The sequence below is a fragment of the Fonsecaea erecta genome, assembly GCF_001651985.1.
Source record: "Fonsecaea erecta strain CBS 125763 chromosome Unknown Scaff10, whole genome shotgun sequence".
Taxonomy (NCBI): domain Eukaryota; kingdom Fungi; phylum Ascomycota; class Eurotiomycetes; order Chaetothyriales; family Herpotrichiellaceae; genus Fonsecaea; species Fonsecaea erecta.
The window spans coordinates 468,371-494,980 of NW_017387253.1; the positions used below are offsets into that span (position 1 = coordinate 468,371).

The window sequence follows — 26,610 nt, forward strand, 5'->3', positions numbered from 1 at the left end:
GTAATCCATGAAGGAATCTCCACATCTGAGCCTAATCCTCGCTGAATTCAGCTGCTTTGACCTCCGCCTCAACCTACTCTAATTCGTGCAATGCTGGCGAACTGACCTTGCTTGAAGAACTGAGCAGTGCTAGTAGCATCGTAAACACGAGTTTGAGGATATTTGATTGTGTTCCTGAGGGCCTTTATACCGCCACCACCGAAATGCTTCGGGGGGTCTAACTTGAAGATTTTTGACTGCCTAACAAGCTCATCCGCAGCCGATCTCTTAACCCCTATGCGCCCAGGTTTGCTGTGCTGGCCGGTGGCGTAGAGACTGAATATTGAGTATCCTCTTTTCGTCGCAAATGCCTGCTGCCGTTGGACCTCGTCAAACATATCGGCTGTCTGGCGGAGCATGAAAGTTCAGAGTGTGGGGATCAGTAAGGATTCAGCAAACCTCGGACACAGTGGGATCCGCCATGCAAATCGCCTCAACTGGATCTCTGACGATATGGACGATTGCGAGGGCAAGATTACCTTGTATCTCCCATTGGCATGGGTCAGTGAGCGCGAAGTCGCCCGTCCCAATAGCCTTGAATCCGCAAGGCTGTGAAGACCCCCAGTGGGGTCGTTCCGTCTGCCAGGATCTCACCTTGGTCAAGATCTTCAAAGATACTGTCAATATGGCGGCCGGCAGCACTCGAATGAAGTATGTGCGCGATTGCGCAGTGAACGGCAAGCAATCGTGGAGAAGGAGGGTCGATCATTTGCGAGTCTGCGGGGAAAAGAGGACGCTCGACGGGCAAGAGCCTTGGGCGCAAAATGCCCGTGTCGGTGGAGTCGATCCGGTACGTATGAGGATCGTTACCCACGTGCTCAAAGAAGACCTCAAACCCACTGAATAGTCGGTGCAAATCAAAAGTCAAACTGACTGCGTTGCGCGAGCGATCAATATCAGTGCCTTCAATGAGGTGCACCACACCATCATCGAACATGTTCAGAATTGCAAGCGCGAGTCTTTTGGATTCGTCCTACGAGGCAGGGTCAGCCGGACCATGATAAACCACTTGATACTGACCAAGAACCCTCGACACCCTCCATCGGAACTAGATGGAAGGCAGGCGACATACCAATTCCGTCGTCCCACTTGAGACAATCGTCCACGAATATGGGATAATATGCGCTACTTCCAACGGGGCAAATGTGCCGCTCTCTGACCGTAGCAAATTTCCCTCATCATCTTGTGCATTGTCATTGCCGTCCCGAGCGACGCGCCTCACTGCCTCGTCAAAGTCGAACGTGCGTGATATGACACAGCGGTAACGATCACGTATAAGGCAATCTCTTCTTAACCTGGCCAGCTGCTGGGTGGTTCCAGTGACGGATTGTGGGCTTCGAAAGTCGGAGGAGGTCGCAGGTGAAGGTTGAGGGGGTTTTCGCGCGGAGGCTTTCACTAACGCGCACAACAAGAGCGTCAGGAGGTGTTAATAGTTCGAGACTGTTCAACTTTGTCATACAGGGAAGGAAGAAGTTCTCGACGAGGGTGTCTGCAAACGCGACCAGTCGGGGTCCATAGTCAGAGTGGGAAGGGGAGAATCGCTCGGATGCTTCGATCGGGATCTGCGTATGTTGGAAGAACAATCGCAAAAAGCTGTCCTTGGACGTTTCCGAACGGGCGTATCTGTAAGTCAGTCGGACCAGGGTGACCTGTTTGTAGGGCTCCTGGTTTTGCAGAGGTTCGCATACGTCAACAACTGCGGCGAACACACGGGTCGCATTTTCTCGTTCTTGTGGGCTGAGCGGCTGGGTCACGCTGTTAACAGGTTGAACACTCCCTCGAGGGGACGTTTGATGGCAACAATGGGGTGAGGGAGCTGACATGAAGCATGATGCATTCAGTTCTCTGCTTGCACGCAGCTATTCGAAGGCCGATGAAGTTCGGTCTTCTGTCGCGCTCTGAAGAGAGGGAAGGTCTGGCGGGAAGGGCTCGCCTAACCTTCCACTCTGTGTCCGAGAGCATGTGATAAATCGCTAGTGACACTCATTCACAAATTGCCTTGCAACGTCCGCTGTGGATATGAATGAATACGTGATACGCAGTCAAAGCCAGATCGAGGACTCGCCAGTCTGTACGGAAAGAAAAGCCATACAGGGAGGAAGGCGTTGAAAGAAAACAATAGATGGAGAAACCGTAAAGGTGAGGATCCTTTAGAAGTGCGTGCATTGAAGAGCACCATTGTGTTGACGAGTGTCGTCCTCTGCGACTGTCGATTGGAAACGACGACGAGGTATTCATACCATCATAGCTCGCCTCCCTGTATGAGTGCTGCACAGCAGGCGACCTCCTAGCTGTCTATGTATTTATATAAGCAAGAGTTTTGTCCCACACTGCTCTTTGGCCACTTCACCCGAACCTCTCTCTCTCTCTCTCTCTCTCTCTCTATTTCTCTATCACTCCGTCCTTCCTCTTCCATTTCCTCTTCCTCCTGCCCTTCCTCCCTCCCTGAGCTTGCTGGTTCTCTCCTTATTTCTCCGCCATCCCACTCTTAACACTGCCCGTGCTAGAGGTCATGCCGCCATCGATGATGAGTTCCTGGCCGGTCATGTGTCTCGACGCGATGTTGCTGGCGAGGAAGAGCACCGCGTTGGCGACGTCGGCACTGCTGCCCATCTCGCCCGTGGGCACCTGGGCGTTGCGCGTGCGCACAAACTCCTCGTAGTCGCCGCCGTAGTAGTCGGCGATGCGCGCCACCAGCGGCGTCGAGATCAGCCCCGGCACCACCACGTTGACCCGCACGCCGCGGTCCGCATAGTACACGCCCGTGTGCTTCGTGAACATGTGCACGCCGGCCTTCGCGGCCGCGTACGCCACCTGCGGCTTGCCAATGTAGCGCAGGCCGGCGATGCTGCCGATGTTGATGACCGACCCGGCCCCCTGGCGCTCCATCACCGGCAGCACGAAGTGGCACATCATGTACACCGACTTCAGGTTCACGTTGAACTCCTGATCCCACACCTCTTCGGGCATCTCAACGGGCCCGCCCCGGTGCGCCCCGCCCACGTTGTTGACCAGGATGTCGATGCGGCCGTGGCGCTGCATCACCGTGCCGACGAAGGCTTCTGCAGAGGCAGCTTTCGTCGCGTCCGCCACCACCACGTCCACCACCGCGTCCGGCACGTGTTTCTGGATCCGTTGCTTGGTGCGCTCTGCCGCCGCCAGGTCCAGGTCGCAGCCGAACACTTTGACGCCTGAGCGGGCGAGGCCGAGTGCTGCTGCCGCGCCGTTGCCCCAGTTGTCTTCCACCTTGGGGTCGCCGTACTGACCGATCCCCGTCACGATGGCCACTTTGCCCGGCAGGTCGGGGTAGTGGGGAATGGGTTCGTCTTGGAACGCGGGTCGGGGGGTCGACGCCATGGTGTTTTCCCGTCGAATGGATTTTGAACCAGGGTGAGGCTCCTACCTAGGGTGGACGGTATTTCGCCGTCTCTGCATCGTGAATAACAGCTATCGAGGTTGGAACGGTTGAATACTGAAGGTTATTAGGGAGCCTGGCATGCATTGCCCTGAGGGGAAGGAAAGGAAAGGAGGGGTCCGATTCGGGCAGACCTGATCTGTCTTGTGTCGTCGTCCGGCAAATAAGGCTACCACATCTCCAACTCTCTCCAAGACAACTATGGACGTTGGAGTACCTCGCATGTATGGACATAGCCTATCGTCGGTATGTTTCTTGCTGTGTTTCTCGGCTCGTGTGACTCCAGAGCGGAGGCTCCTGGAAAAGACGTACCATAGTTTCCCCCAAAAGGAGAGGTTGCTCGCCTCAACTCTTGCACGGTTGTGGTCGTATTGTAGTTCAATATGCGCCAGATGATCAGGAATGGTGACAAGGCTGCAGTGAACCTGGGGAACTCCTGACGACGCGTTCTGTTGATGAGTAAGTGAAGTCAGTCTTGCCAATACAATAGTATTGCCTGGTGGCCTTTTCCACTATTGTGGTATATCGGATATCACATCTACTCCGTATCCAACCAGCGTGCCATTTCACACCCTTTCTGCCCCAGCAGCCTAAGAGACAGATACCTTCTTCACCTTTTTAATTCTATCATGTCCGGATCATCTTCGTTGCTCATGCATGCATGCATCCATCAATCATACCTTGCGTCAACCAACAACCTCTTGTCGCAACGCCGCCCTTTCGAATCGATCTAGATCAGTCTTCATTCCCTTCGATGATCTCATACCCTTCACTCCCTCCGATGTCGTCTGAACCTTCATCCTCTTCGTCGTCCCCGTCTTCGTCCTCGTCACCGTCATCCTCATCACCGTCGTCCTCCTCTTCCTCGTCCTCGCCCTCGGCGCGTTTGAACCCATAATCATCCTGGAAGTAATTCAGATCGCGAATTTCGGGAGAGAAGCCTGCGTCTTTCAAGCCACCCGCAATGCCCTGTCGTCACCAGAATTGGTCAGCTCACGTGGTCGAAGCAAGAAGATATGGCCCACAGGATTTCCACAAACAAGAATCAAGGATACTTACCTCCTTCAATCCTGGTGCACACGTCACCACGATATCCGCCTTCCCAGGCACAAAGACATTGAATACCACCTTCTGCAGCGCATCCTTAATATCTGGCACGGTCACGTCCCTCACTCTCTTCAACATTCGTTTCATATGGTCATCGGGTAGACATTGCATCACGCTTCGAATGAAACTCACGCCGGCCGCACTTGCCAGTGTTTGTTGCTCATTGGCAAACATGACCACGATGGAGCTGATCGCTCCCTCCAACATGAGCGGGTCGAAGTCGACAGCTCCGGTCATGTAGTCCGACACGATCTTCCGGGATGCTTCGAATGCCTTGTACGCGTCAGGCGAACGGTAGACGTCGATGTGGACGAACCCCGATTCGATGTCGAAACCCATGTTGGTCCCGTACGCCAGTCCGGTGCCTCGCACGGCGACCCAGAGCGGCCCTTCCACGGCATTCATATATGCCAGCGCGACCATGATGGCTGGCAGCTGCGGGTCGTCATACGAGGTCGGCCCACGCGCCACGGCGAATGCGAAGGACGAATCGATCGTCGGCATGGGAACAACGTACGCGAGCTTTCCAGGGTTCTTGCCAGCTTCACTGAGACGGTCGATGCGGCGGCCAATGGGGCTCATCTCCTCCGTCGGCGTCACCTTCTCTAGGAAAGGTTTCCAAATGCTCACGGGCTTCTGCGTCTTTTCGAGATCAGTGATGACCAGGATCCGATAGTTCTCAAAGCGGCACAATAAATCGCGCAGTCGTTCCAGCTGGCCCACTACTCGTTCTGGATCAGCCTTGAGCAAATGCTTGATACGCTTCAGATAGAGTGCCTTGACCAAGATCGTCCTCGCACGGGTGATTGACTTGGGAGCCAAGTGCGTCATGAAGTGGACGGTCATCATCATGTCATCTCCACTGCGCTTCGCGTCGGGCACGTCGGCAAGAAGACGACTATTGACAGCCCGGAGCCGCTCCACGTCGAAGATGGAATTGTAGAGTAATTCAGTCAACCACTTGATGGCCACTCCGTACTGTTCGTTCTCCACTTGGAAACTGACTCGAATTCCTTCGACGTTGCCCAGGTTGTTCGCCGCATCAATGGAATATCCGACGGTATCCCGCTCGAGCTCGGTGACCACTTGCTGGAAATCGATAATCCTGTCGCCTCGCTTGATTGGGAGACTGAAAAATGCTTCCATATAGAGGGCCAACAGGGGCCGGAGGTCGTCAGGAAGATTCTCGGTGGAGATAATCAGGTGAACTCGGGTGAAGCTGGTGGGAATGTGTTCGAAATTGAGAAAGAGTGGCACGTCTTTCGCATCCTCATCAATAATTGTCTGGAATTTGGTGTCCCGCCGACCGAGATCCAGCGCCCGGCCTGCTCGTGCGCCTTTGATGGTGACAAAGTGGATCGAATCCGTCAAGGGCACTTTGAATTGCCCGAGCAAGTCCCTTGGTATCTCGCGGTCGTTCTCGGCCTTTGCGGCGTCCAGCTTTTCTTGCATTTTCTTCAGCCCCTCGGGCCCTAATCTGGCTTTCTGCTCTTCAATTCGATTGGCTTCATCTGTCTTCAGCTTCTCTGATAAACGCGCAGAAGGCACACCCAGAATCGACACGTGAGGCGCGTCCGAAATGTACTTCTTGATAAAGGTTTTCCACTGATCTTCCGTCCAGCTGGCGAGGGTCTCGGTATAATGCTTCAATGATTTCACAATGTCCAAGGTTGACCCATCTCTCTTTCCGTACAGGTAGTCGGAGATGATGAAGTCCGCAAATGCCGTGGCGGAGCCCTCAGCATTGTATTTGCTGGTTCTAACCACACGGTCGATGCAATCCTTCAAGAAATCCATGTTCAAAGGCTGTTCCATGGCCTCCTTCAACACTTCAAAGAAACGTTTCTCGACCTCTTCCAACCGCTTGGTCTCGACGCTGGACATGGAAAACTGGATCTCCGTGCGCGGCCGGCTGTCGAGCTGATAGAAGACTCCACTTGCCAGCTGCTCCTTCTCTACAAGGACATGGTCAAGCAATGCGGCTGAAGAGCCGGCAAGATAGTTGAGGGCAACGTTGAGAGCTCCTAATTCCACAGCTTCTGCACAATTGGGGCCCAAAAATCGGATGTCGATCTCACCGGATGATTCGTCCTCCTCGGGAAACTCCACTCTCAACAAAGTCGTCTGATTCAAGGCGGGCGCAAGTTTGGACTCGATCCACGGTCGTTTGAAGGGAGCGTCTGGACTGGGGATGTCGGGGAGGATCGAGGTTTCGAATTCGTCCAGAATGGCCAGCAGCTCGTCGTGATTTGCTTCTCCAAAGATAGCTACACACAGGTTCTTGGGCTGGTACATCTCTCGGTGAAATTCTCGAATGCGGTCCGCGGTCAGGACACGGAGCTGCTCCAGCATCCCGCCTGTCTCATAGCGATAGCCCACGCCTTCGGGATAGAGAATCCTTTTGGATTGTAGCTCGATCAATTCCGACGCCATGTTTTGCACGCCCTGCATCTCCGAGTACACCACACCAGCGTCATTGCCACTTCCATCGATATGGTGCACTTCGGTCGTGCAGCCGGCATCTGTCAACGTTGGCAGGATCACATGTTCCAGGTAGACTGGGAGAATCTGAGCGAAGCCTGCCCAGCCGGCGGTTTCTAGTGTGTATGCCGTGTGGTCGGTGGCTGTCCACGCGTTGGTGCCCGCATATGCTCGGGTGGCGAGTTTGTCCAAAAAGCCCTTGTACTTGTAGCTCTTAGATCCCATGAAGCAGAGATGCTCTAACGTATGGGGCGCCCCGGAGTCATCGTGGATCTCGGTGGCGAGAACGAAGAAGCCATGCAGCTTGGGGCCTTCCTGGTCCACCACGATGATACGCATGCCAGTGCGCTCCGACTCATACTGGGTGATGGTACAGGGGCAGTAATCCGGGTCGATTCTTTGGCGTTGTCGGAAGCGAGGCTTTGCCCGGATTGAGACCATGCTAGCGACAGGGGATTTCTTGGTGAGAGTCTGATCCAGAAGATGTGAGACCTGCTGCTGAATTCCCCACGTCGAGTTAGCCTGGTGATCACGGCCGGGAAGCAGCAGCAGCAGCAGCGAGAAGACGTGGTCGAGTGTGCTCGATAACCAAATCGCCAGAAAGCAAACGAGTAGGGAAGTGAAAAGGATAGCAAGCCTAGCACGCATCTACTCAAGTGACCCCCTCAGACGCCAGACGTTGTCCGAAACAGAGCGGACAATGAGAGTGGAACAGGGCCAGACTCCAATTCAGCAGTAACAGGCCTGGGCTTATCGACTCACCGGCAGTCCGATGTACTGCTTGTTCCTCTCCTCTCCCTTGATGGTGATCAATCCACTGTGCAACGCCTCGGCTAGACAGTGAGTGCCGGATACAAATGACCGCTAGGGGGCAGCACAGCGGAGGGTCGAATAGACCAGTGCGACGGATGTGAAGGGTTTGACGGTGAAGGCAGCAACGGGCCTCGCGTGTTTGTCTAACGTTCGCTTGGTTTGAGTTTGGGCGGCCTCGCTAAAGGGACCAACGGACAAAGAGGCCGGCGACGAGGACTTGTGGCCAGCAGTTTTCCAATCATCATCCTTCAACTCTTGGCATGCTGCTTTAACCTACGCCCAAGTTCACATGACAGTGCAATGCCTATTAATTGAAACCAGGATTATGATTACCCTCTCGCCGCTTTGCCCGTCCTCGGCTCACCTACCTGGGTTTAACTGAGCCTCTTCCCTCGCAGACGCTAGCTAGAATTTGAACTCTCTAATCCATAGCATATTCGAACCATCCAGTAGTCTGTTCTACAATTCCTGACTGTTACATCTGCTAGGTGGGTCATTGGTCATGAGCACCACGTCCTCCCTCTGTGTAAGCAGTCCCTGTTCGATGTGGCGAGAATATGCACGTAAGAATCCCCTTCATGGCGTGACGATGGTTGAATGTCGCGGCAACAATTTACTTGACGCAATAAGATAGATATTCAGGGACACAATATGACGAGCGTGTTCATCGACTGGCAGAGGGGTGAACAAAGCTCTCAACAAATCATACAAATCTGGGGACTCCTTTCACGTCTCAAGCGAGCGTGGGGTCTTCGTTGCCCTGCGGACTCTTGCCATACCAGGCTCCGTTTCCAGGAGATTTCGATTTGAGACCATGGCTCGATCACTCATATCTCGCTGGTTATAGTCACAGCAATGCAAGTGATCAGTTCTGGCCATGGAGAACTCCAATAATCAATTTCGACGACGGGCCCCTGTTGTGCTGCAAATGCGGCAGCACGGCGACCAGGATGCCAAAGGAGTATTTGCTCTGCCTAGTCCGGAGCACGTGTCACGGATTGGAGAAATTTATGCACATCTTGATGTTTCACAATGGCAGCCCAAGCTTCTGGCGTCCTTCCAGTGTAGTCGGGAATTTGCAACCCTGCCAGACCATTGCGGTGAGTAGCAAGGAGCTTGAGGGCATCGATGCGCCCTTCGAGCGTCGCTACCATCAGGGCCGTTCGACCGAGTGAGTCTACCACATTGACCTTGATGTGTGGATGCGCTAGAAGCACCGTAATAACTTCAAGGCACCCTTTTCCGGCGGCTGCGATAAGCGGTGTCTCGCCTCGTTCGTCTTGAGAATTGACGTTCACAAGCGGTTGGCCCACGAGGTAAGATACGACGTGACTATGCCCCTCCTTCGCGGCATAAAACAGTGGCGTTCGACCAGTCTCATCTCCATGGTCGATCTTGTCTGGCACTTTCTTTGCGATGAATGTAAGGGCTGATAGATTGCCATTCATGGCGGCGAACGAGAGAATACTCTGGCCTCGAATATCTTCGGTCGATGGGTTCGCTCCGCGCTCCAAAAGACGCTCAAGAACGCCCATCTTTCCTTCAATGGCAGCTAGCGCGAGATGTGAGCGTCCCATGAGATCCACAGCCGCGACATCGGCCCCTTTGTCCAACAGTAAATCCATCATCTCGAGCTGATTATAATGGATGGCCCAGGCCAAGGGATCTCTTCCAAAAGAATCTTTCGCGTGGATGCCTTCAAAGTCAGAGACCCAGAGCGACAAATCCCTCAGGCCAAAATAGGCAAGAAGATGCAGTGCAGTTATTCTTGCTGAATCTGACGCTCTGCTCGGCGAAAAGCGATGGCTGGGAGATTGTAGCATTTGCCAGCAAGAAGCGACTTTGCCTGGGTGATGAAGCAACTTTTGAGCCAGATTCGAAATGTCCATTGGCCTAACTTCTCGAGCATGGATACCCCAAAAGCGAGCCGCATAATCGAGGAACGGATACTCTTGCAGCCGCTGTTGCAACTTTTCTGAGTTCGTGCATGGGCCATCCTGGAAACAGTCAAGGCCGAGGTAGGTCAGAGACGCAACTGCGATTTGCCTCTGGGCATCTGCAAAGCGGTCCCGTTTGATTTCTTGAAAGAACTCCTCGACTGAAAGATGGATGAAACTGAGGCCATTGCTGTCCGCATTCAGAGTGACCAAGCCACCGCACACAGAAATGAGGTCGTCGATCGAGATCAACAAGTCTCGATCAAAGTACTTGCTCCCTTCTTCGATGGCCAATGCATGCTGGAGTTCTGGAGCAGTCATTGGCCTTCGAGCATGAATGAGCCATGCAAAAACCCGGAAAGCAAGCTCGCGGGAGAATTTATCTTGGTCTTCGATATGGGCAAACGCTGCTTCATACATATCGTGAATTTCCGAGGGTGCTGATTCTAGTGCATTCTTGATGTGCCGAACGGTCCTCAAGGAAACGAGTGAGTCAACGAGAAGTGTTGCCCAAAGAAAGCTGATATAACGTGTAAGCTACAGCCGGTCTTGGGGATATTTGACACTCACATTCCACCAGAACGCTTCATGATCTCATCTTTTATAAATGATTGAACCTCGATATTTTGCAACACAACGTCGGGCAGCCTTGACATTCGGCCAAGCAAGAAGGCTTCCATGTCATCAGACTTGCTATTGATTTGCATCGATCTGAAGTCCGGGAACAGATGATGGAAGAGCTTCTCCGTTCTATCGTCCATACGCGACGTTGCCATGAAAGGTATTCTTTTTGTCAGCTGAAGATCACGCATGCAGTTGAGCAAAGTCAGCCGACAGTCCTCAGAAAGCTCATCGAGACCATCGATCACTATGTATACTCCTGGGATACCGTCGGTCTCTCTCTTCAAGCACTCGAGGAGTGTGATTGTGTCTGGCCGGCTTGCATCTTTCATATGTCGTAGGAAAAGATGCTGTGTCGCTTCCGATATGGATCCCTTCCAGAGTAGAAGTTGGCGAAGCAGACTTGCCAAGACAGCAGCGTTCGGGTGTTCAATTTTCTGGTGCCGCAAGCTCGCAAAGAAATATAGGATTGGGCTGCGTTTGTGCCGGCCGTTTCTCATAAAACCATCAATCACCTGCGCTGCCAGAAACGTCTTACCCGCTCCAGGACAGCCCTGGCAAAAGAGGGTTCGCAAGTCTCCTGCCAACCACGACTGAAAAGCTGGATCAGAGAAGAACGTAGCACCAGTGCCTTCTTGGATCTTGGAGACAGTGTCGCCTAGTATCGTCGACATATCATCGGAAGAAAGCCAGTCGGTATTGTGCCGGAGCCGCTGTTGAGAGTCTCGTTGGGCTTCCACCTGCTCAAACCCAATAAGCTTGTCTACGACGGCTTTAGTGATAAGAAAGCAAGATGGGGGGGGGGCAATTGCAGACCTTCGTAAATGACCTCGAGTAAGCCTTCAACGCACTGGCGCATGCGATCTTGGCTCGGGCCTCTGCGAAGATATTCAATGGTTTGCGCTTCCAGCTGGCGCATGGCTTTGTATTCATCCAAGGCAACATCTCGCAGTCCCTCCGCGACGTTAAATCGATATACGCTCAAATGAAAGCGTCTTGAAGTGTGGAAGTTTACAAAATGTCGGGCTTCGTCTTCAGAGTCGGTCAGCATCTGGTTAATGGTCTTGATACTGCCTCCTAAGCTGGCAGAGAACATGTTCCGCGTGCCGCCGCCTGCGCCGATGCTGACAAGTTGAATATCATGCTCGGGCCACATGCTACGCGCTTCTCCGTAGATGGACGCGATGGGATTCTGGTGCATGGACGGTCCTGAGTCGACGTCGGACACCTGGGGATACGTAGCAGCAGGGAGGGTCTCGCGGACTACGTCCCAGATCTTGCATTCCAAATAGCCTGAGGTTCCAAAACTTTGATAGCTCCGCAAGATTCGGTGCTTTCCGGACGCATCCCTGGCAACAACGGCCCTAAGGCAAGTTCGTATTAGATAAACAACGACCTCTGACCTCTTTGGGGAAGGCAAAATCCGACTTACACTTTGCAGGGCGAATCAACATCCTGCATTGAGTCATCCAAGAAAGAGGAGACTGAGCTCGTTTTCCTCAGAATGCTCTCCATTCTGACCTTAGTCATCGGGAATTTTTCCTTGGACGAACTGAGGGCGTTGAACTTGGCGTGCTTCGGCTCAAATAGTGCCTGCGAAAACGCCATGTATGCAGCGATACACTCATCCACGCTCATGTGCAGCCGACCCAGCATGACTGCGATTAGACTAAGGGCAAGGAGTCAGCCCAGTTCATGGAGTGTGGCACGTTCAGTATCCTCGGTGAAGTTCACGAGATTCTCATCAGGATGTTTGTTCAAATATCGACATACCCTCCTGTCGAGGTGCCTCCCACCATGTCGAAGACCTGCCATGGCTCTAACCTTTCGATGGCTCGTCGTCCCTCGTTTAGCCGCCTCATCAGCTGCTGGATTATCAAGAGCGACGACAAGCCTCGCACTCCTCCGCCATCTGCGTTGCGATGTTAGCCTCGGACGGAAGATCCACATGGGTTCATTACCTAGACACAACACTCGGATCCTCCCGGCTGGAGGCTCCATAACACGATAATCAGGTTCAAATCAGCTCTTGATGGCCATGAACAACAAAACACCGTCTTCCTGGATATATGTCCAAGGTCGACGTCTAAGGCAGCCGCAGCTTGGATCTTGGCGCCTAAACGCGCGTGACACGTCAGCGAACACGTGACATGGGTAACACACGTGGCACAGGTGCGTAGTGATGGCACTTGGATGAGAATGGCTTGCAAACTCTTGAAGACAAGCAATGCTGTGGTGTCACGGAATGGAACATGCATGATGGCGACCGCGCAGGCTGCACTTCCAGCAGTGGGTGAACTCACCCCCCTTGCAAACGCCGGGACCGTGCTGGCGACCTTTGCAGGGCTCCTCAAACAGCTTCGGGATCTGGAGAACCGTTTGGATTGGAAGGACAATGAAACAGATCGATCGAAGCTGATCGGCGTCATGCAATGCCTGAGTCTGCAGAGGAATTCGTTCGAAGACGCAGCCGTGGATCTTCTGTGCGACGTGGCCCCCTCCGCAGACATCTCGACGTTCTTCACCGCGCTCGGCGACCTGCAATGGCAAGAGGCTGAAGTGCAGGTCAGGGCTCGCAAACGGCTGGGAATCCATGTGGAGGCTTACTGCGGCACTTGCACCACCATCCTTGGGGGATTGGACAATATAAAGAACATAGTGAATGGTATCACACCTCCAGATACGATGGTAAGCCGCATCTGATCCTCGTTGACGCCACCAATGACAACTTACATGTGCAGTCCGAATGGGGAGACATGGATCCCAACTTGGTGAGAACGGAGGCATGCATGTCAGATCTGTTGGGGCATCAGAATTCAGAGGTCATTGCCGGCTTGACGAGACACAATCATGAACTTAGAACCCTCCTAGATCACGGAAACAATTCTCGTAAAGACGGCATACAAGCAGCAAATGCTGTTATCCAGACTATTCTTAGCCTGACGGCCGACACAAGTCCTGCAGCGGCAAAACAGCTGGCCGAGCTTTGTCAACAGATACGGGAAGCAGACAAGGCTCAACAGAGGTCATTGTAAGACCCCATTCGCAAGATTGCTCTGGCCTTTTGAACTGACTCTACCAAAGCCAAACTTGTCTATCAGAAAGCTCTCCCTGTGGAGCAGCCTCGACAACTCCCTACGAAACACGCAGCACACTCCGACTGCGCTGGGCTATCAACCATTTAGCTGATGTCGCCGGTTTTCAGCCCCAGATGTGCTGTTGGCCTGCATGCTCTTCGAAGTCCCCCTTTCCCTCTCTTTCGACATTCTTGTCTCACATTGTCATTTGCCAGGACGTAGATAAAGCACAATATGCTTGCCTTCGACGTCTAGAGCGTGCTTGGTACGACAATCGCTGTGCCTGGGGGCTGCAATTCTCCTCTTCTTCCTCCTCCCAGATGCAAGGGCCGTGGTTGAGGTCGGAATTACGATGGCCCTTCGAGGACGGTGAATTCGGTAACCGCGAGTCTCCCCCGGAGCTGGAGGCTGAGAGGAAACCCCTGGACCCTGCCTCTGAAAAAGCCGAGGTCGATATTGCACGATACAAGGTATACGCTTGCAGATCACTTGAGGTAGTCGTACCTTTCGTGAGAGAGATTCTGACCTGATTTAGGGTGTGGTTCTGGCACGAAAACGGATGAGATGGACAAACCCACATCAGCTGAGAATCTTCAAAGAGGAAAGCCAGACTTTACGCCGGCTAAACCATTGCCATGTCATCCAGATCTTCGGCTCTTATACAAAACATCATGACTATACGCTACTCCTGTATCCGTACTGTGAGTACACCCTCAGCAGGTTCATGGAGGAAAACTGCCAGGCAGGGAGCACGGAAGACGAGCTTAAATGCCCGGAGCTCTTGCGTGATCGCCTGTACTTGGAAAGTTTTTTCCCCTGTCTTGCCCAAGCCCTGATGTATATCCACACCAACACCACCCGCCATGCGGACATCAAACCGGCGAACATCCTCATCAAAGAGAGTCTGGCCAAGGTCGAAGATGGCCGCCGCTACCATGTATATATCGCCGACTTTGGATCGGCTAGCACCTACGCATGCCTGAGTCGAACCAAGAGTTTTGCAAAGTCAACGCCGAAATATTGCGCACCAGAGCTAGCCCCCGATCCGGCGACAGAGGATCCAGCCAATACTCTGGAATGGGGCCGAGCCGCTGACGTCTTCTCCCTGGGCTGTGTTTTCGCGGAGATGCTGACCGTGCTGGCATGCGAAGAGGTCGTGACCTTCGACACTTTCCGATGGGATGTGGACGATGTGGACGAGTCGTTCTGCGGGAAGCTGCCTCGCGTGCGTGAGTGGCTCCAGAGGCTCCGCAAGTTCGCCGACCAAGAGCCGTCGGCTGAGAAGGGCCCTTTGAGAGACTACTGGTACCGGCGCGGGAGAGACCAGGCGTTTGCCTCCTGGAAGGACACGTTCCTGGCTACGATTAACATTACGGCATCCATGTTGTGCGAGCAACAAGACGGTCGACCTAAAATCGCCGAGGTCGTGAAGCGACTTGACGTGGATGATTGCTGTAATCGTGAGGTGATCCCTCTCTTTGCCTGCGTAGGCGTAGAGCTGAGAAGGAGGTGAGGGAATATGCGTTGTTTTCCAATGTCTGCAACCCGCCATGTAATGCCCAGTGATGAGGTCGGGATGTGTCAAGCGCGTGCACGCGGCAGCAAGCCTATCATTACTATCCAATCCGATTTCAATCTCATACATATCTTGATCTCCCTGTTGCCTAAAGAGCTATACCTAGTTTGATGGCGTCCACCACGGTGGTCTTGAACCTGACAGCAAGGTTGGTGTCAGCATGATCGTCTACGGCCACGCCAAAATCGCTCAGCAAGCAGCATGCGACAGCGTTTGCGTAGCCCTCGCCCATCTGGCGTTCGACCTCGGCCTTTACGGTCCTCCGCCATTCCACTCGGACCATGTCGACGTCTGGGGCTCTGCCCTGCTTCTTCGCCCATCTGATTTGGCTTCGGAACATGTTGTCGACGGTGCTCCATGCCCCGATCTCCATCAGCAGCACCCCGAGCGAGTACAAGTCGTGGATCAATGTGTACCGTGCTGACGGCTTCTGTTGTCGGTTCGGATGACGGTACAGATTCGCCTCGGCGTCGTAATCGGCCATATAATCCGTCTCCTTGGCTGCCGTGGGACGAGCGACGTCCCATCCCGCGACATAGGGAATCAAATAGGTCGACCTGGACTGCCGGGACGGCTTGGTGGAGGGTACGATGATGACGCCGCGACTCCACAGGTGCTTATGGACCCAGCCAGAGCTGTGAATGTTCAGCACCGTCAAGGCCAGCGCATATGCCAGGAAGAATCGGTCCCGCAGGGGCTGTGTGCTCATGCGTCCAGCGCTGGCCTCCGGACGGATCCTCGACGACCAGTAGTCATCCCACATCCGCAGGAAAACGGTGTCCGAGGTAGGCGCCGGTGGTGGTTTGGTGCCCTGAATGAGACGATGGAGAGACATGATCGAGAGCTGTTCTTGCATGACACTCATCTTGGGAGCCTCGAACAGGAACTGTATTCGCTTTTCTGCGACCTGATTAATGTAACCGAGACATCGCAAGGTGAGCAGGGCCGGACTCGTGGCGGCCAGAATGGCATCGCTGTCGGCTTCGTGGGGAAACGGCGCCTGGTTGAGCATCCAGGCCAACTGTCTGTACGGGAGCATGCGCTCCGTGATCGCTGCGTCTTGTTTTGCATCAATAGCTTGCCGTAGCGCATTGTTGTATGCAAGATACTCCAGCACAACTTCGGCTGGCTCCAGTGTGTCGTGGGCTTGGAACTTGGCAACGGCCACGTTGGATGTGATCATTCGCTCAGAATGTGCGACAATGGACCCGTCCAGCGAGGTAAAGCTGTCTGGCGGCAGGGTATTGATGAGCAATCGTCGTTTGAAAACATCTTGCAATCCCAGAGCCTGTGCACTCTTCGTGTTAGCAAACTCCGCAAAGCTTTTGTAGCCTTTCCAAAGCATTTTCTCCGTCATGAGGGCCGAGGACTGTCGCAGGCGGTTTGTCCACTCGCTATACTCGACCAGCATTTGGAGGATTTTGTCCTTCTCGAAGAGAGACCACACCAACTTTTTTCTGATTTCTTTGACCGCCGAGACATAATTCTCGATCCTTTTGTGAAGCCGACTGTGTCCCTTGCCTTCGGCGCTCTTTTTGGGCCGCGTCGTTGACACAGGATCAACCTGCTCTTCATCCTCTGTCAAGATACCATGTTTGGCAGCTTCAATCCCATACTCTGCCAACACCTTATTGAGGCTGTCGAGAGTCGATTTGACGTCTGCTTGAAGCATGGGGGATTGACTTCTGTAGGCTTCGGCATTATCAGGGTCCTCGAAGAAATTTGACTGGAACGTCTCGACATAAAGAAGCTCGTGTACTAATTTTCGTTTGATTTGGTCCGTGTCAGGGCCATACGACCCGAAGTTGTCCACTACTTGTTTGATGAAGACCGTGACGGCGTATACATCGCGAATGACGGCATCTGTGAGCATGAAGACGTCCATGTTCGGGCACCCCAGGGAGCGGTCGACCTCCTCGGACACCTGAGAGAGGGCAGATCGTAACCGTTACTAACGAGGATCCCCAGGGTTAGTACAGCTCGACAGTCACAGCGGATGGACGAGCTTGGAGATTCCGATCAGGCTGAACCCGGCAAATCTTGAAAAGCATAGATGGGAACCACGTCCGAACTCGTTATCCACCACAGGCTCTCTCAGGAGATCAGATTCAGATATATATTCAACGTCTCAAAGTCCTTGGATAGAACGCAAACGACCATGCAGGGCACAAGCTTCGGGGGGAATCAAGGGTTCGGGTCGTGCCTCTTCAGACTCTTCAGACTCTGCACCAAGTGACCCCGCCTTCGCCTGTCTTGCTGGCAGCGTCGTGATACGCCATGAACCTAGAGCGCCCAATAGCAAGAGCTAGCTGCAAGTTGCTTCTTCCTGCGAGTTGATTACAAATGTCCAGCCAATCCCGCCAACGCCCCGAATGCGGCTCGGGCATCGCCCTTATATCGCTTCTCGGCGACCTGCCAATTGACCACGTCCCAGATCTTGGCGAGGTATTCCTTCTTGTTGTTGAAGTACTGCAGGTAGTACGCGTGCTCCCACATGTCGACGCCCAGCACGATGCCCTTGCCGCTTCCCTTGCTGGGCAGATCCTGGTCCTTGCTGGTGGTCAGCTCCAGCGCTTTTGTCTGCGGATCCTGCACGAGCCATTGCCACCCGGACCCCTGGATGGCCAGCGCGGAGGCCTCGAAGGCGGCCTTGAAGGCGTCGAAGCTGCCCCATCGTTTTGTGATGGCGTCGCGAAGGGTCGGGGCAACGGCGGAGAGGTCGTTGAGCCCGCTGGACGCCGGGGCGAGGGACTCCCAGAACAGCGTGTGGTTGATGTGGCCGCCGGCGTTAAAGTTGATGGCGGCTTGCAGCTCGAGTTGCTTCACCAGGTTGTTGGACGAGGCTGCTTCCGCCTGTGCACCGAGGGCGGCGTTCAGGTTGGTGATGTAGGTTCGGTGATGTTTGTTGTAATGGAGGTCCATGATTTGCCCGGATATCGAGGGTTCCAGCGCCTGGGGGACAGTGAATCTGGTCAGCGCACGATTCTGCTCGGGTGGAGCCTATCGAGCACTTACATCGAGGCTGTACTGCAGTTGAGGCAAGTCGTAAGTCACAGGCATCCTGCTCAAACTAGATCAAAGTGGCTGGACTCTCTACTTCTGGGCTCGGGATGATGCGGTAACCCGAAAAGTGCGAGGGAAAGACAAAGTGGGAGGCCACGGACTTACACCTTTATAAACGGCAGATGATCCTGCTGTTGCCGATGGCATCATTGAGCCAGTCCAGGATCCTCATTCCGATGTATCTGGTCCAAATCTGCTCAAGTGGTGGCTGGTGGGACCAATCTGAGCACGTTTTAGGACGCTGATGCGTCTAGGCAAACTGAGGACCTTAAAATCCGGAATTCGTTCAAGAAATGGGACATCGGAACACCAACGAGGCTCCAAAGACCTGTATCTTTGCGAACATGTGCTGGGGCTGTGTGAGGAACTTACCTTTGTAAAGGTCGTTCGATATTCCCTCGTCGAATATACAGAAGCCAGGCTATGTGTTGCCAGTCGAAACCTCGGCACGCCCCTGCGGGAGACCTGGTTGCCATTCTGCACCGTATCCGCGACAACAACCGACTCCAAACCGTCAGTAACACGTGCTGGTGCCGGTTGCTGCTCAGTAAATCTTGTCAAAATGAGATACTGGGAGAGCTACGGTGCGAGGAACCGAGCCACGCCAAAAGGTTTCAGGGCGAGAAGCTCAACGTGACGATCTGGTAAGGCAGTTGCGTCCCATCCTTTGCAACATGCACTGTGTGCCTCAATACTGCCTTTACTCAACGTCCGAAGCTGAGACCGTGTTAGGACGTACGCAAATGAGCACTTCCGCTCTGTGCCCGCGAAGAAACCTGCAAATCCAGTCTTTGTCCGCTTTGCGTTGATTGCTGGAGCAGGTCCTATAGTTGTCAGCCCCAGTTCTCCCGATGCCAATGGGCTTGGCCGCCGAGATTTTGATCTCACGGCTGATGATCGAGGCATCGTTGGCAGAGAAGTTGACGTCGCAAATGAGCAAGGCCAAGTGTTGGGAAGAGGCATCATCGGGTGGAATTGAATGTACAACAACACCACAAATCAGAAGTGCTGCTTACTTCTTCCCTGGATACCTTGAGGAACATAGCATCGTGTTTTGGTTGAAATCTGTCGTCCGGTTCCCACGATCGGAATGAGGATGTTGTTGGCGTAGCACGATACACACATGGCCAAATCTTCAACTGGGAATCGACATTTCCTTGCTTGGAGTGGTTTGTTTGGAATGCGTTCAAAGAGGCTTTTTGTGAAGCAACCTCTGTTCAGCGAAAGATTACAAGACGATCATGACCTGGCGAAATATCTATCGATGCTCGGCCCCTTGAGAGAGATAGACAAAGAGGAACAACTGGGTCTAATTATAGCGCGCCGCCACCGAGGCTCCCTAGAGTGGATGCACACACGCTATACTATCTTAGGGTAGACTGGGGCGAGCAACAAGACAAGTATTATGCCTTTGCACCACGATCTATACATCGATACGGAGCACCGAGGACGGGGTATAAGGTGCATGGCAGGGCAAACAATATGTCCCTTGCAAAGAATGTCACCTTCAGTCGGACTCATTGGTATTGTATCACTGATTTTGGGAATCTGGCTTGGAATACGGCCATGGCCCCCTACAACAATGATCCACGAACACACACACTTTGAGGACAGATGGGTTTGTGATTATTTTACAACTATGCAGTTTATGCGTATAATATGTCTCTGGAGATTCCACCTCGCCCTCTATACAACCCAAGTGGAGGCCCGTGACTCTCAAGCTGTATACCATTACCCAAAATAACTTTTTCCTAAATCCCGCCAGAATGCTGCTATATGCTGTGCCGTCTCAGATTGCCAAAACATTGCCGTTGCTCTCATCGTGTTGTAAGGACGCTTCCGTCAAGCATAGGGAAGTGTCGAAATGCAGGTTCGTTACGAGGCGTTGGCGTATAACTCCGAGAGCGTATTCTGCCCTTTGCGGAGCGCCCAAGTCTTTTGCTTCTTATCTTTCTTCATCTTCATCTCGGCCCAGCCTTGCTCGTCGTCCTCATCGTCCGGGGTCGCCAAAGGAGATCTGCGGCCGAGGGTGTTGACGGAAGGCATCGTGGCGTGCGCAGACGGTCGTCGCGCTTGCTCCATTGACGACCAGGGCCGCATGGTTGTCGATGTAAACGTCGATGCTCGATGATGATTAGGCATCATATCTGGCTCTGGGGCGGTCGATACCGGCCTATATCTGGAAGCCAGGCCGATGTTACTACGCTCAGAAGGTGCAATAGACGGAGCATAGTTCCCATTAACATTGATGGACGGCAGTAGCGGTGGTTTGTTGTTCCAGGGAGCCATGCTTGGGTTGAGAGTACTCATGGTCCGCTGATTCGCTTGGGGGGCCGGGGAATTCTGCATGGCCATAGACTGCGGTCTTGCAAATGCAGGGATCGGTGGGCCTGCAGGAGGCATAATCGGTGGTCCATTCATTGGACTAACCATCATGTTCGACATTTGCTGCATCCATTGCATCTGCATCTGCATCATTTGCGTCATCTGTTGGGACATTTGGATCTGCGCTTGATCTCCAGGAGTGAGCATGGGGGGCATTCCTGGCATAACGGCAACACCAGACATTCCCGGCATGGGAGGCGCTCCCATCAGCGGATAAGCCATTGATAACAGAGTACCCGTGGTCTGGGATCGCACCATGCCGGGATGGGGGCCCATGGGAGGCAGGTCGTAGTTGCCAGCAGGGTTCGGGCTGCCCCGTCGGGCAGCTCTCGCGCGTTCTTCTCCAGCGATAACTCCGACAAGTCCCGCAGGGTGGATGGGATGGGCTGTTGCGGGGCCAGCTCCCTGAGGAGCACCGGTAGGATGAAGGGCCAGGGCTTCACGATTCGAAGGATTGACAAGGCTCGCCCCGTAGTAGGGGTCGGGAGGCAGTTGTCGAGCGAAGACAGGCAAGTTACTTCCTTTAGGAGCTTGGCTGGCCACAGAAGGAGCCCCCTGGTTCTGGCTGACACTTCGCAGGTTGGAGTTGGAAGGGGAATTGGCGAGCCGCGTAGGCGGCCTGTTTTTGTTCGGGAACCCATGTGCTGCGAGAATTCCAAGCGGCACATCCTCATCTTCCTCCTCCTCCTCCTCTCCGCTACTCTTACCAGACTGTTTCGAGTCCAAGGTCATGTGTGATAAGCGGTTGTTGAGATCCGTTGAAGAGTTGTTCTCGCCCGGTCGCAGCATGCCCAGACTGCTCATTGACCGACTGGCCGGTGCTTCGCCTGTTACCTTCATCATCTTTTGCCGGTACACAGCCAGGTGGGCTTCTTGCTTTCGACGTTGCCTTGTTGCCTGCCGACTGCGTTCCATCTCATCATCGTCGTCAGAATTCTCGCTAGCCTCGGAACCACTGTCGTCAGATAAAGCACCAAGACGGCGGTCCATCTCCTTTTGCTCCTTGTAGCGTTCCCATTGAGCAGGGGTCATTACTTTGTTCATGGCAACTGACTTGACGGGTGCAGGCTTGGCTTCTTGATACATGTTGGCGAGCTGGGCATCTGCAGCAATAATCGGATCAAACGTGGCGCTGTGTGTCGAGCTCGGAGACAACGCTCCTGTGCCGTCTCTAGCAGGGCTTGACAAGGCCGTGCTGCTGCCCCCAGACCTGGTGTGTGTCAATGGAGGGGGCTGTAGTTCCTCCTCTTTAATATTGGATGGTGGACCTCCTGGTTCTCTGGCAGAAATTGTCGAATCTGACATGGACCCGTACCGTCCTGGTCGGGCAACCGATTCCCCGGCCTTGTTGGGGCTTCCTTGTGTGATTGTCTTGGACGGACTGGGAGACCGCATCAAGTGATCATTGGAATCGTGGGAAGCCCATGAATAGGGAGAGGATTCAACGACTTGCGAGCGATCGGTTGAGATGGGCTTTGGAGGAGGTGCTCGGCTGACACGGAGGGGACTTGCACCTGGATAAGCGGTCGGGGGATACTGTGTTGGTGGTGAAATTGAAGCCTTTGAAACATCAGCATGAAATATTGTAAGGACTTTCGGAGCTTGCCCTTACCTCTTGGTGTATAAGCCGGCTCGGGACCGCGTCAGGACTAGACCCGATATGGTCAAACATGTTTCCGAACTCATCCAATTCGGAACTCTCCAGGGAGAGGTCGGTATCAAAGAGCCTGGGGGGCGTGGCCGTACTTGCGGTGCTTGCCGTGACAGCCCTGTTTCTGGTGGTGTCCATCAATGGAGGTAAAGCACCGCCTGGTGAGGTGGGCGATCCTCGACTGCCTTTCACTACCCCGAAAGAAAACGTTCTGACTGGGCTGCGAAGGAAGCTCGGCCTCGTCGAAGCAGGCGGTGCAGGAATGTCGTTGAAAGGCCTCGATCCCACCCCTCCCTGAACATTTTTGTCCGACCTCGTGTCAATGGAAGAAGGGTTTGTCGACGAAGTACTGAGACGGGCAGAAGATGCAGCACTGTCATAAGGGGCAGTCGAGTGGGAGCGTTCGGTGCCACCACTTCCCCTAGACAGTCTCGTCAGTCCCGTACCATTCACAAAATCAAGGTTGATTATGTTCGCTGCGTACCGGTTGCTTGCATCTGGGTGGCCCACCGCAAACAAATCCACCTCCTCGTGGTCATACTGATCTTTTGGCGGCGGCAGTGGTGCTCCTCCGCCCACAGATGCCATCTTCAGATGTCTGCCACCATCAAACGATTTTCCTTTGCTTGCTGGCCTCTCCAGGACTCGGAAGGAGGAAACCTCGCCGGGAGGGTTGCGCACCTCGTCCAAGGCATGGCCTGAAGATTTCCGTCGTTGAAATCCCTTGGGCAGCTTGATTGGCATGAAGGTGGCTTCGGCGGGACGCAACGGTACCCGAATGGATACTATTCAAGGACAAGGTGTCTGACAGGACGGTTCGATTTGTTCGGTCCGTAACCAGGAGGCAAAGAGGTTTAGTTGTGCAAGGCTAGGGACGAAACCATCGAAAGCAGTTGGACAGTGAACGGTAACCTGCATAGATACTGTAGTCAGCGACCAATGCCGGGAGGCCTAGAAGGATAGTATCAATAGGTGCCCTCCTACAACGTGTTGTTTAAAGACTTTCCCCCCAACTTCTCTCGTCAGCAGACGGCGATCAAAAAGATCGGTGCCAACAGTCTGAGCTGATGAGCCGTCACAGCGATAATGATGATGGTGGCTGGGCCAAGCGTTTATGTCAGATGGTTGAATTGATCGATTTATTTTTGTACTTGTATAAGCGAGAGAATGCCCGCAGGGGGGTGGGTGGTTGTGGTGGTGGTGGTAGGGGGCTCCGGGGCAAGTGAGAGCGCAGTTTCCCAAGCGAACTCTGGAGGGGAGAGCAGCTACAAACACAGCGATCGAGATATTCAAAAACCGGAGGGAATGAACAGGTACAAGGATGTCGATGGCGTGTTGACGTGAAGGAGAGTGAAGAAATGTGGAAAAGGATTGAATCATGCACAGGCAACAAGCGAGCGACCAGTTTTGGATTTGCGCAGCCGCAGGTTGCAGGTTGCAGGTTGGGATGCAGGTTCAGACGCAGGTGGTACACACAAGTAGCAGCGGCAGCTCGCCAGTCGGTAGTGCGCGTGGATGGTTGAATGGCACTTTGCGGGCAGGAGACACCTGGCAAGCTGGGACCGAGGACAGAGGTTCGGGCTACTGCTACTAGCCTCCTAGGCAGGTAATAAGGGAGGTACCCAAGGGTGGTGACCCAAGCCGCGAAAAAGAAGGCGAGGCCAGTAAGACACGCCAGGGAATGGGAGAGCCAGGAGACCCTGGATGGACCAGCCCCCGTCTATTTGGAGGGTGTCTTTTGGGACAATCGGACAGCTGGGCAGCATGTTCACCGGGCGGCCCATTAAAATTTTAGGTGCCCATCTCCCTCTCCACCGGTGCCACTCTTTGCCCAAAACCACCCCAATAATAATCATCGCAGCATCGCAAAGCTTAAATAAAAGGTCCCTCAGTTGACATCCTCGTGCTCGTAGGTGGTGGCCGTGCAGAGCCCACTCATCCCCTTGGGTCTAGTCGAGACGAGTATTATTGAAATGATATTGTATTGGATTGATTCATCGAATGATGGAGTGTTGACGGTATTAATTGATGAAGTTGGCGGCTTTCACTCTCCTTTTCTTAGTGCTTGGTACACTCTACTCCCTCCCAAGTGCGAGGTTCTCCTTACTCCTTTTTGTTAAGGACGACGCCATCTCGCGCTTCCCTCCTCCTCTTCCCTCCTACGCCATCTCCATTTTCATCCACTCCCGTAACATTGTCACTCGCCATCTGTGATCAACGGCATCTACCGCTAAACTCTGTCTCTCCTCAGCCCTCCGGATCTCTTGTAATGTGGGTGTGTGGCTAGACCTCTAGCCTCATGTTGCTGCATGCAACACCACCTCGACCTGCCACTTTTGTACGCTTTTCGGCCTTTTCATCTCCGCCTCTCCGAGATCTGCGACATGCACGTGTTGCTTCTTTGCCCAGCAGCAGCCAATGCCTGACGTTCGAGGCCATGTTGACCGCCTTGTCATTTCACACAGTATACGTAAGTCCACGACGTGGCTTGCTGTGCTAACCGTGTCTGCTTCTCCGAGTCCGCCGAGTGCCTCGAGTACTTGTGTCTTTCGGCGTCGTTTAGTGCCAGCTTCTTCTGCATTTAGCTCTTTCACCGCACTGCGCTCACTGCCCACAATGAGGAGAAACTTTGTCCTCGGATAATATGCACAAAGAGGAAAAGGTCATAATCTTGCCGAGAAGGACGGAGTGTAGCCTGAGCCAGGCGAGCCAATTTCGACGCATCGTCCTAGTCTGTCCGTCTGTGGCTTGCCGTAGCTTGACCACCTCCGCAAAAGGCTTGACATGTTGACGGGTCAACCTCTCCGTGACCAAAATGAGAGAGCTCTGCTAACGTCAAACCAAGGCTGTGATTGCTGGTGACCACCTGTGACTCGTGGCGGAGAGATTGTCCTGGGGACACCACCTTTCAAGTCTGGTTGTCCCTCCGGTTGATCTGCACAACCTTGTCTTCACCTGCGCTCAGGATGCCGGCCTCGCTGTGCCAACACACTCCAAACACCTTGACACCATCCCCCCCCGCCGGACTGGCAGCGCCATGGAGGCTCGCCCTTGGCAATGTATACAAACTCTGCCCGACGGCACCATCCTTTTCTTGCTTGGTGCTTCGGACGTCCCAAACTCTACATGTCCCATCATGGCTGCCACTGACAATGGTGTAGTCGTTGACAGGATCTGGGGCTAGGCTCACGACTGAATTTTTATGGCCCTTTAAAGTTATGGCCGTGACTGTTGCGGCGGAAGTCCGGGGGTCCACCAACTTGACCACGCGGCTGGCCGAGCCAGCGGCGATGAGATGAAGAGAGGGCATATGATCGACGCAGAGCAATGCGCTGGACGTGGTTCGAGTATCAACCAGCGAAGCGGTGACCAAATCCCAGGTGCGCACTGTCTGGTCCCAAGACGTCGAATAGCCCACTGTGGGATCGTGGTGATCAAATATGGCCCCGGACACTGGTCCTGTGTGCTGCTGCATCAGCGCGAGGGGCCCACGCTGCGACACCGACACCTCGCTATTCAGTTTCCTCCTCTTGCCGTCCTTGGTTCTTGACTTGGGGACCAGGGCTTCAGGTGCTGCTGGTGCGTCGGATTTTCGCGATGACCAAATTCCGACAGAATGGTCGGAGGAGGCTGAGAGTATTCGGAAAGAGTCAGCGTGGGGGCATACTGCATCTACCGAGGATTTGTGTCCATAGAGCTCGATTTGCGGCGAGAGGTTGGCCGAAAGCCCGTCCTGATCCTCCGAATATTTCCACACTCTTAACGTACGGTCAAACCCCCCTGAGACTGCTTGAGTTGAAGATATGAATTTTGCAGACTTGATGAAAGATCCATGTCCACCCTGGGTCATCCCAGGGGATGTTGCGAGAATCTGGGAAGAGGAATTCCATACTCTTAAGAGGCCGTCGTAGCTTGCAGTGAGAATTCTTGGAGAGGTAGTGGATATGGCGTCGACGTCGCTGACCCAATCGTCGTGCTCAAAAGATGCCACATATTGAGGAGGGACCCGTGCTCGTACATATTCGACTGGAAGGGTTGTCTCTGCGGAGATGCCGTTGCTTGTGAGGTACTCGTCCAACGTTGTACGAAGATACGTCCCATTGATGATGAATTCCAAGGGGATCGTTTTCTCGGTTCCAAGGAGGCTGTTGACAAGGGTAGAGAGTGTCAGGCGGCGGAAAGACGTAGGAACGAGGATAGGAGCAAGGTCTTCGCCAGCGAGTTCTGTGTCTCGCGTGGTCAGCCGCACCCGTACTTGTGATGGGCTGCCTGCGGCGCCAGCACCGCTGGGCTCTGGCAACGCAGCCATTGAATTGTTCCGCTTCCTGCTCAGGGAATGGCGATGTCTCTCTGGCTACGGACAACCTGGCTCTCAGAGACGTTTTGTGACATATGCGAATGAAGGAAACAATTTTACTCCGCAATATTTTGCGCAGTGAAGAAAA

At 53.8% G+C, this 26,610-nt stretch overlaps 10 protein-coding genes across 10 annotated transcripts; 2 read left to right on the top strand and 8 right to left on the bottom strand.

The window, feature by feature from the left end:
- Positions 1-68: 68 nt before the first annotated feature.
- On the bottom strand, positions 69-1,862 carry AYL99_09890 (hypothetical protein; the record flags this gene model as incomplete). Its single annotated transcript, XM_018841396.1, has 4 exons — positions 69-382; positions 634-1,012; positions 1,112-1,434; positions 1,499-1,862. The coding sequence occupies 4 exons, from the start codon at positions 1,860-1,862 to the stop codon at positions 69-71; spliced, it is 1,380 nt and encodes a 459-aa protein (XP_018689105.1).
- Positions 1,863-2,505: 643 nt separating this feature from the next.
- Positions 2,506-3,396, bottom strand: AYL99_09891 (hypothetical protein; the record flags this gene model as incomplete). Its single annotated transcript, XM_018841397.1, has 1 exon — positions 2,506-3,396. The coding sequence occupies one exon, from the start codon at positions 3,394-3,396 to the stop codon at positions 2,506-2,508; it is 891 nt and encodes a 296-aa protein (XP_018689106.1).
- A 793-nt stretch (positions 3,397-4,189) lies between these two features.
- Positions 4,190-7,483, bottom strand: AYL99_09892 (hypothetical protein; the record flags this gene model as incomplete). The annotated part of the gene is made up of 2 exons (XM_018841398.1): positions 4,190-4,423; positions 4,514-7,483. The coding sequence occupies 2 exons, from the start codon at positions 7,481-7,483 to the stop codon at positions 4,190-4,192; spliced, it is 3,204 nt and encodes a 1,067-aa protein (XP_018689107.1).
- Positions 7,484-8,829: 1,346 nt separating this feature from the next.
- On the bottom strand, positions 8,830-12,212 carry AYL99_09893 (hypothetical protein; the record flags this gene model as incomplete). The annotated part of the gene is made up of 5 exons (XM_018841399.1): positions 8,830-10,312; positions 10,363-11,176; positions 11,230-11,777; positions 11,846-12,082; positions 12,187-12,212. 5 exons carry the CDS (start codon positions 12,210-12,212, stop codon positions 8,830-8,832), a joined length of 3,108 nt encoding a protein of 1,035 aa, XP_018689108.1.
- Positions 12,213-12,672: 460 nt separating this feature from the next.
- On the top strand, positions 12,673-15,003 carry AYL99_09894 (hypothetical protein; the record flags this gene model as incomplete). The annotated part of the gene is made up of 4 exons (XM_018841400.1): positions 12,673-13,101; positions 13,155-13,444; positions 13,498-13,960; positions 14,026-15,003. The coding sequence occupies 4 exons, from the start codon at positions 12,673-12,675 to the stop codon at positions 15,001-15,003; spliced, it is 2,160 nt and encodes a 719-aa protein (XP_018689109.1).
- Positions 15,004-15,154: 151 nt separating this feature from the next.
- AYL99_09895 (hypothetical protein) lies at positions 15,155-16,951 on the bottom strand (the record flags this gene model as incomplete). The annotated part of the gene is made up of 1 exon (XM_018841401.1): positions 15,155-16,951. One exon carries the CDS (start codon positions 16,949-16,951, stop codon positions 15,155-15,157), a length of 1,797 nt encoding a protein of 598 aa, XP_018689110.1.
- A 452-nt stretch (positions 16,952-17,403) lies between these two features.
- AYL99_09896 (hypothetical protein) lies at positions 17,404-18,126 on the bottom strand (the record flags this gene model as incomplete). Its single annotated transcript, XM_018841402.1, has 2 exons — positions 17,404-18,018; positions 18,082-18,126. The coding sequence occupies 2 exons, from the start codon at positions 18,124-18,126 to the stop codon at positions 17,404-17,406; spliced, it is 660 nt and encodes a 219-aa protein (XP_018689111.1).
- Positions 18,127-18,552: 426 nt separating this feature from the next.
- AYL99_09897 (hypothetical protein) lies at positions 18,553-19,108 on the top strand (the record flags this gene model as incomplete). The annotated part of the gene is made up of 2 exons (XM_018841403.1): positions 18,553-18,773; positions 18,862-19,108. 2 exons carry the CDS (start codon positions 18,553-18,555, stop codon positions 19,106-19,108), a joined length of 468 nt encoding a protein of 155 aa, XP_018689112.1.
- An 896-nt stretch (positions 19,109-20,004) lies between these two features.
- Positions 20,005-22,909, bottom strand: AYL99_09898 (hypothetical protein; the record flags this gene model as incomplete). Its single annotated transcript, XM_018841404.1, has 3 exons — positions 20,005-22,074; positions 22,127-22,586; positions 22,650-22,909. The coding sequence occupies 3 exons, from the start codon at positions 22,907-22,909 to the stop codon at positions 20,005-20,007; spliced, it is 2,790 nt and encodes a 929-aa protein (XP_018689113.1).
- A 2,164-nt stretch (positions 22,910-25,073) lies between these two features.
- Positions 25,074-26,474, bottom strand: AYL99_09899 (hypothetical protein; the record flags this gene model as incomplete). The annotated part of the gene is made up of 1 exon (XM_018841405.1): positions 25,074-26,474. The coding sequence occupies one exon, from the start codon at positions 26,472-26,474 to the stop codon at positions 25,074-25,076; it is 1,401 nt and encodes a 466-aa protein (XP_018689114.1).
- Positions 26,475-26,610: the final 136 nt, after the last annotated feature.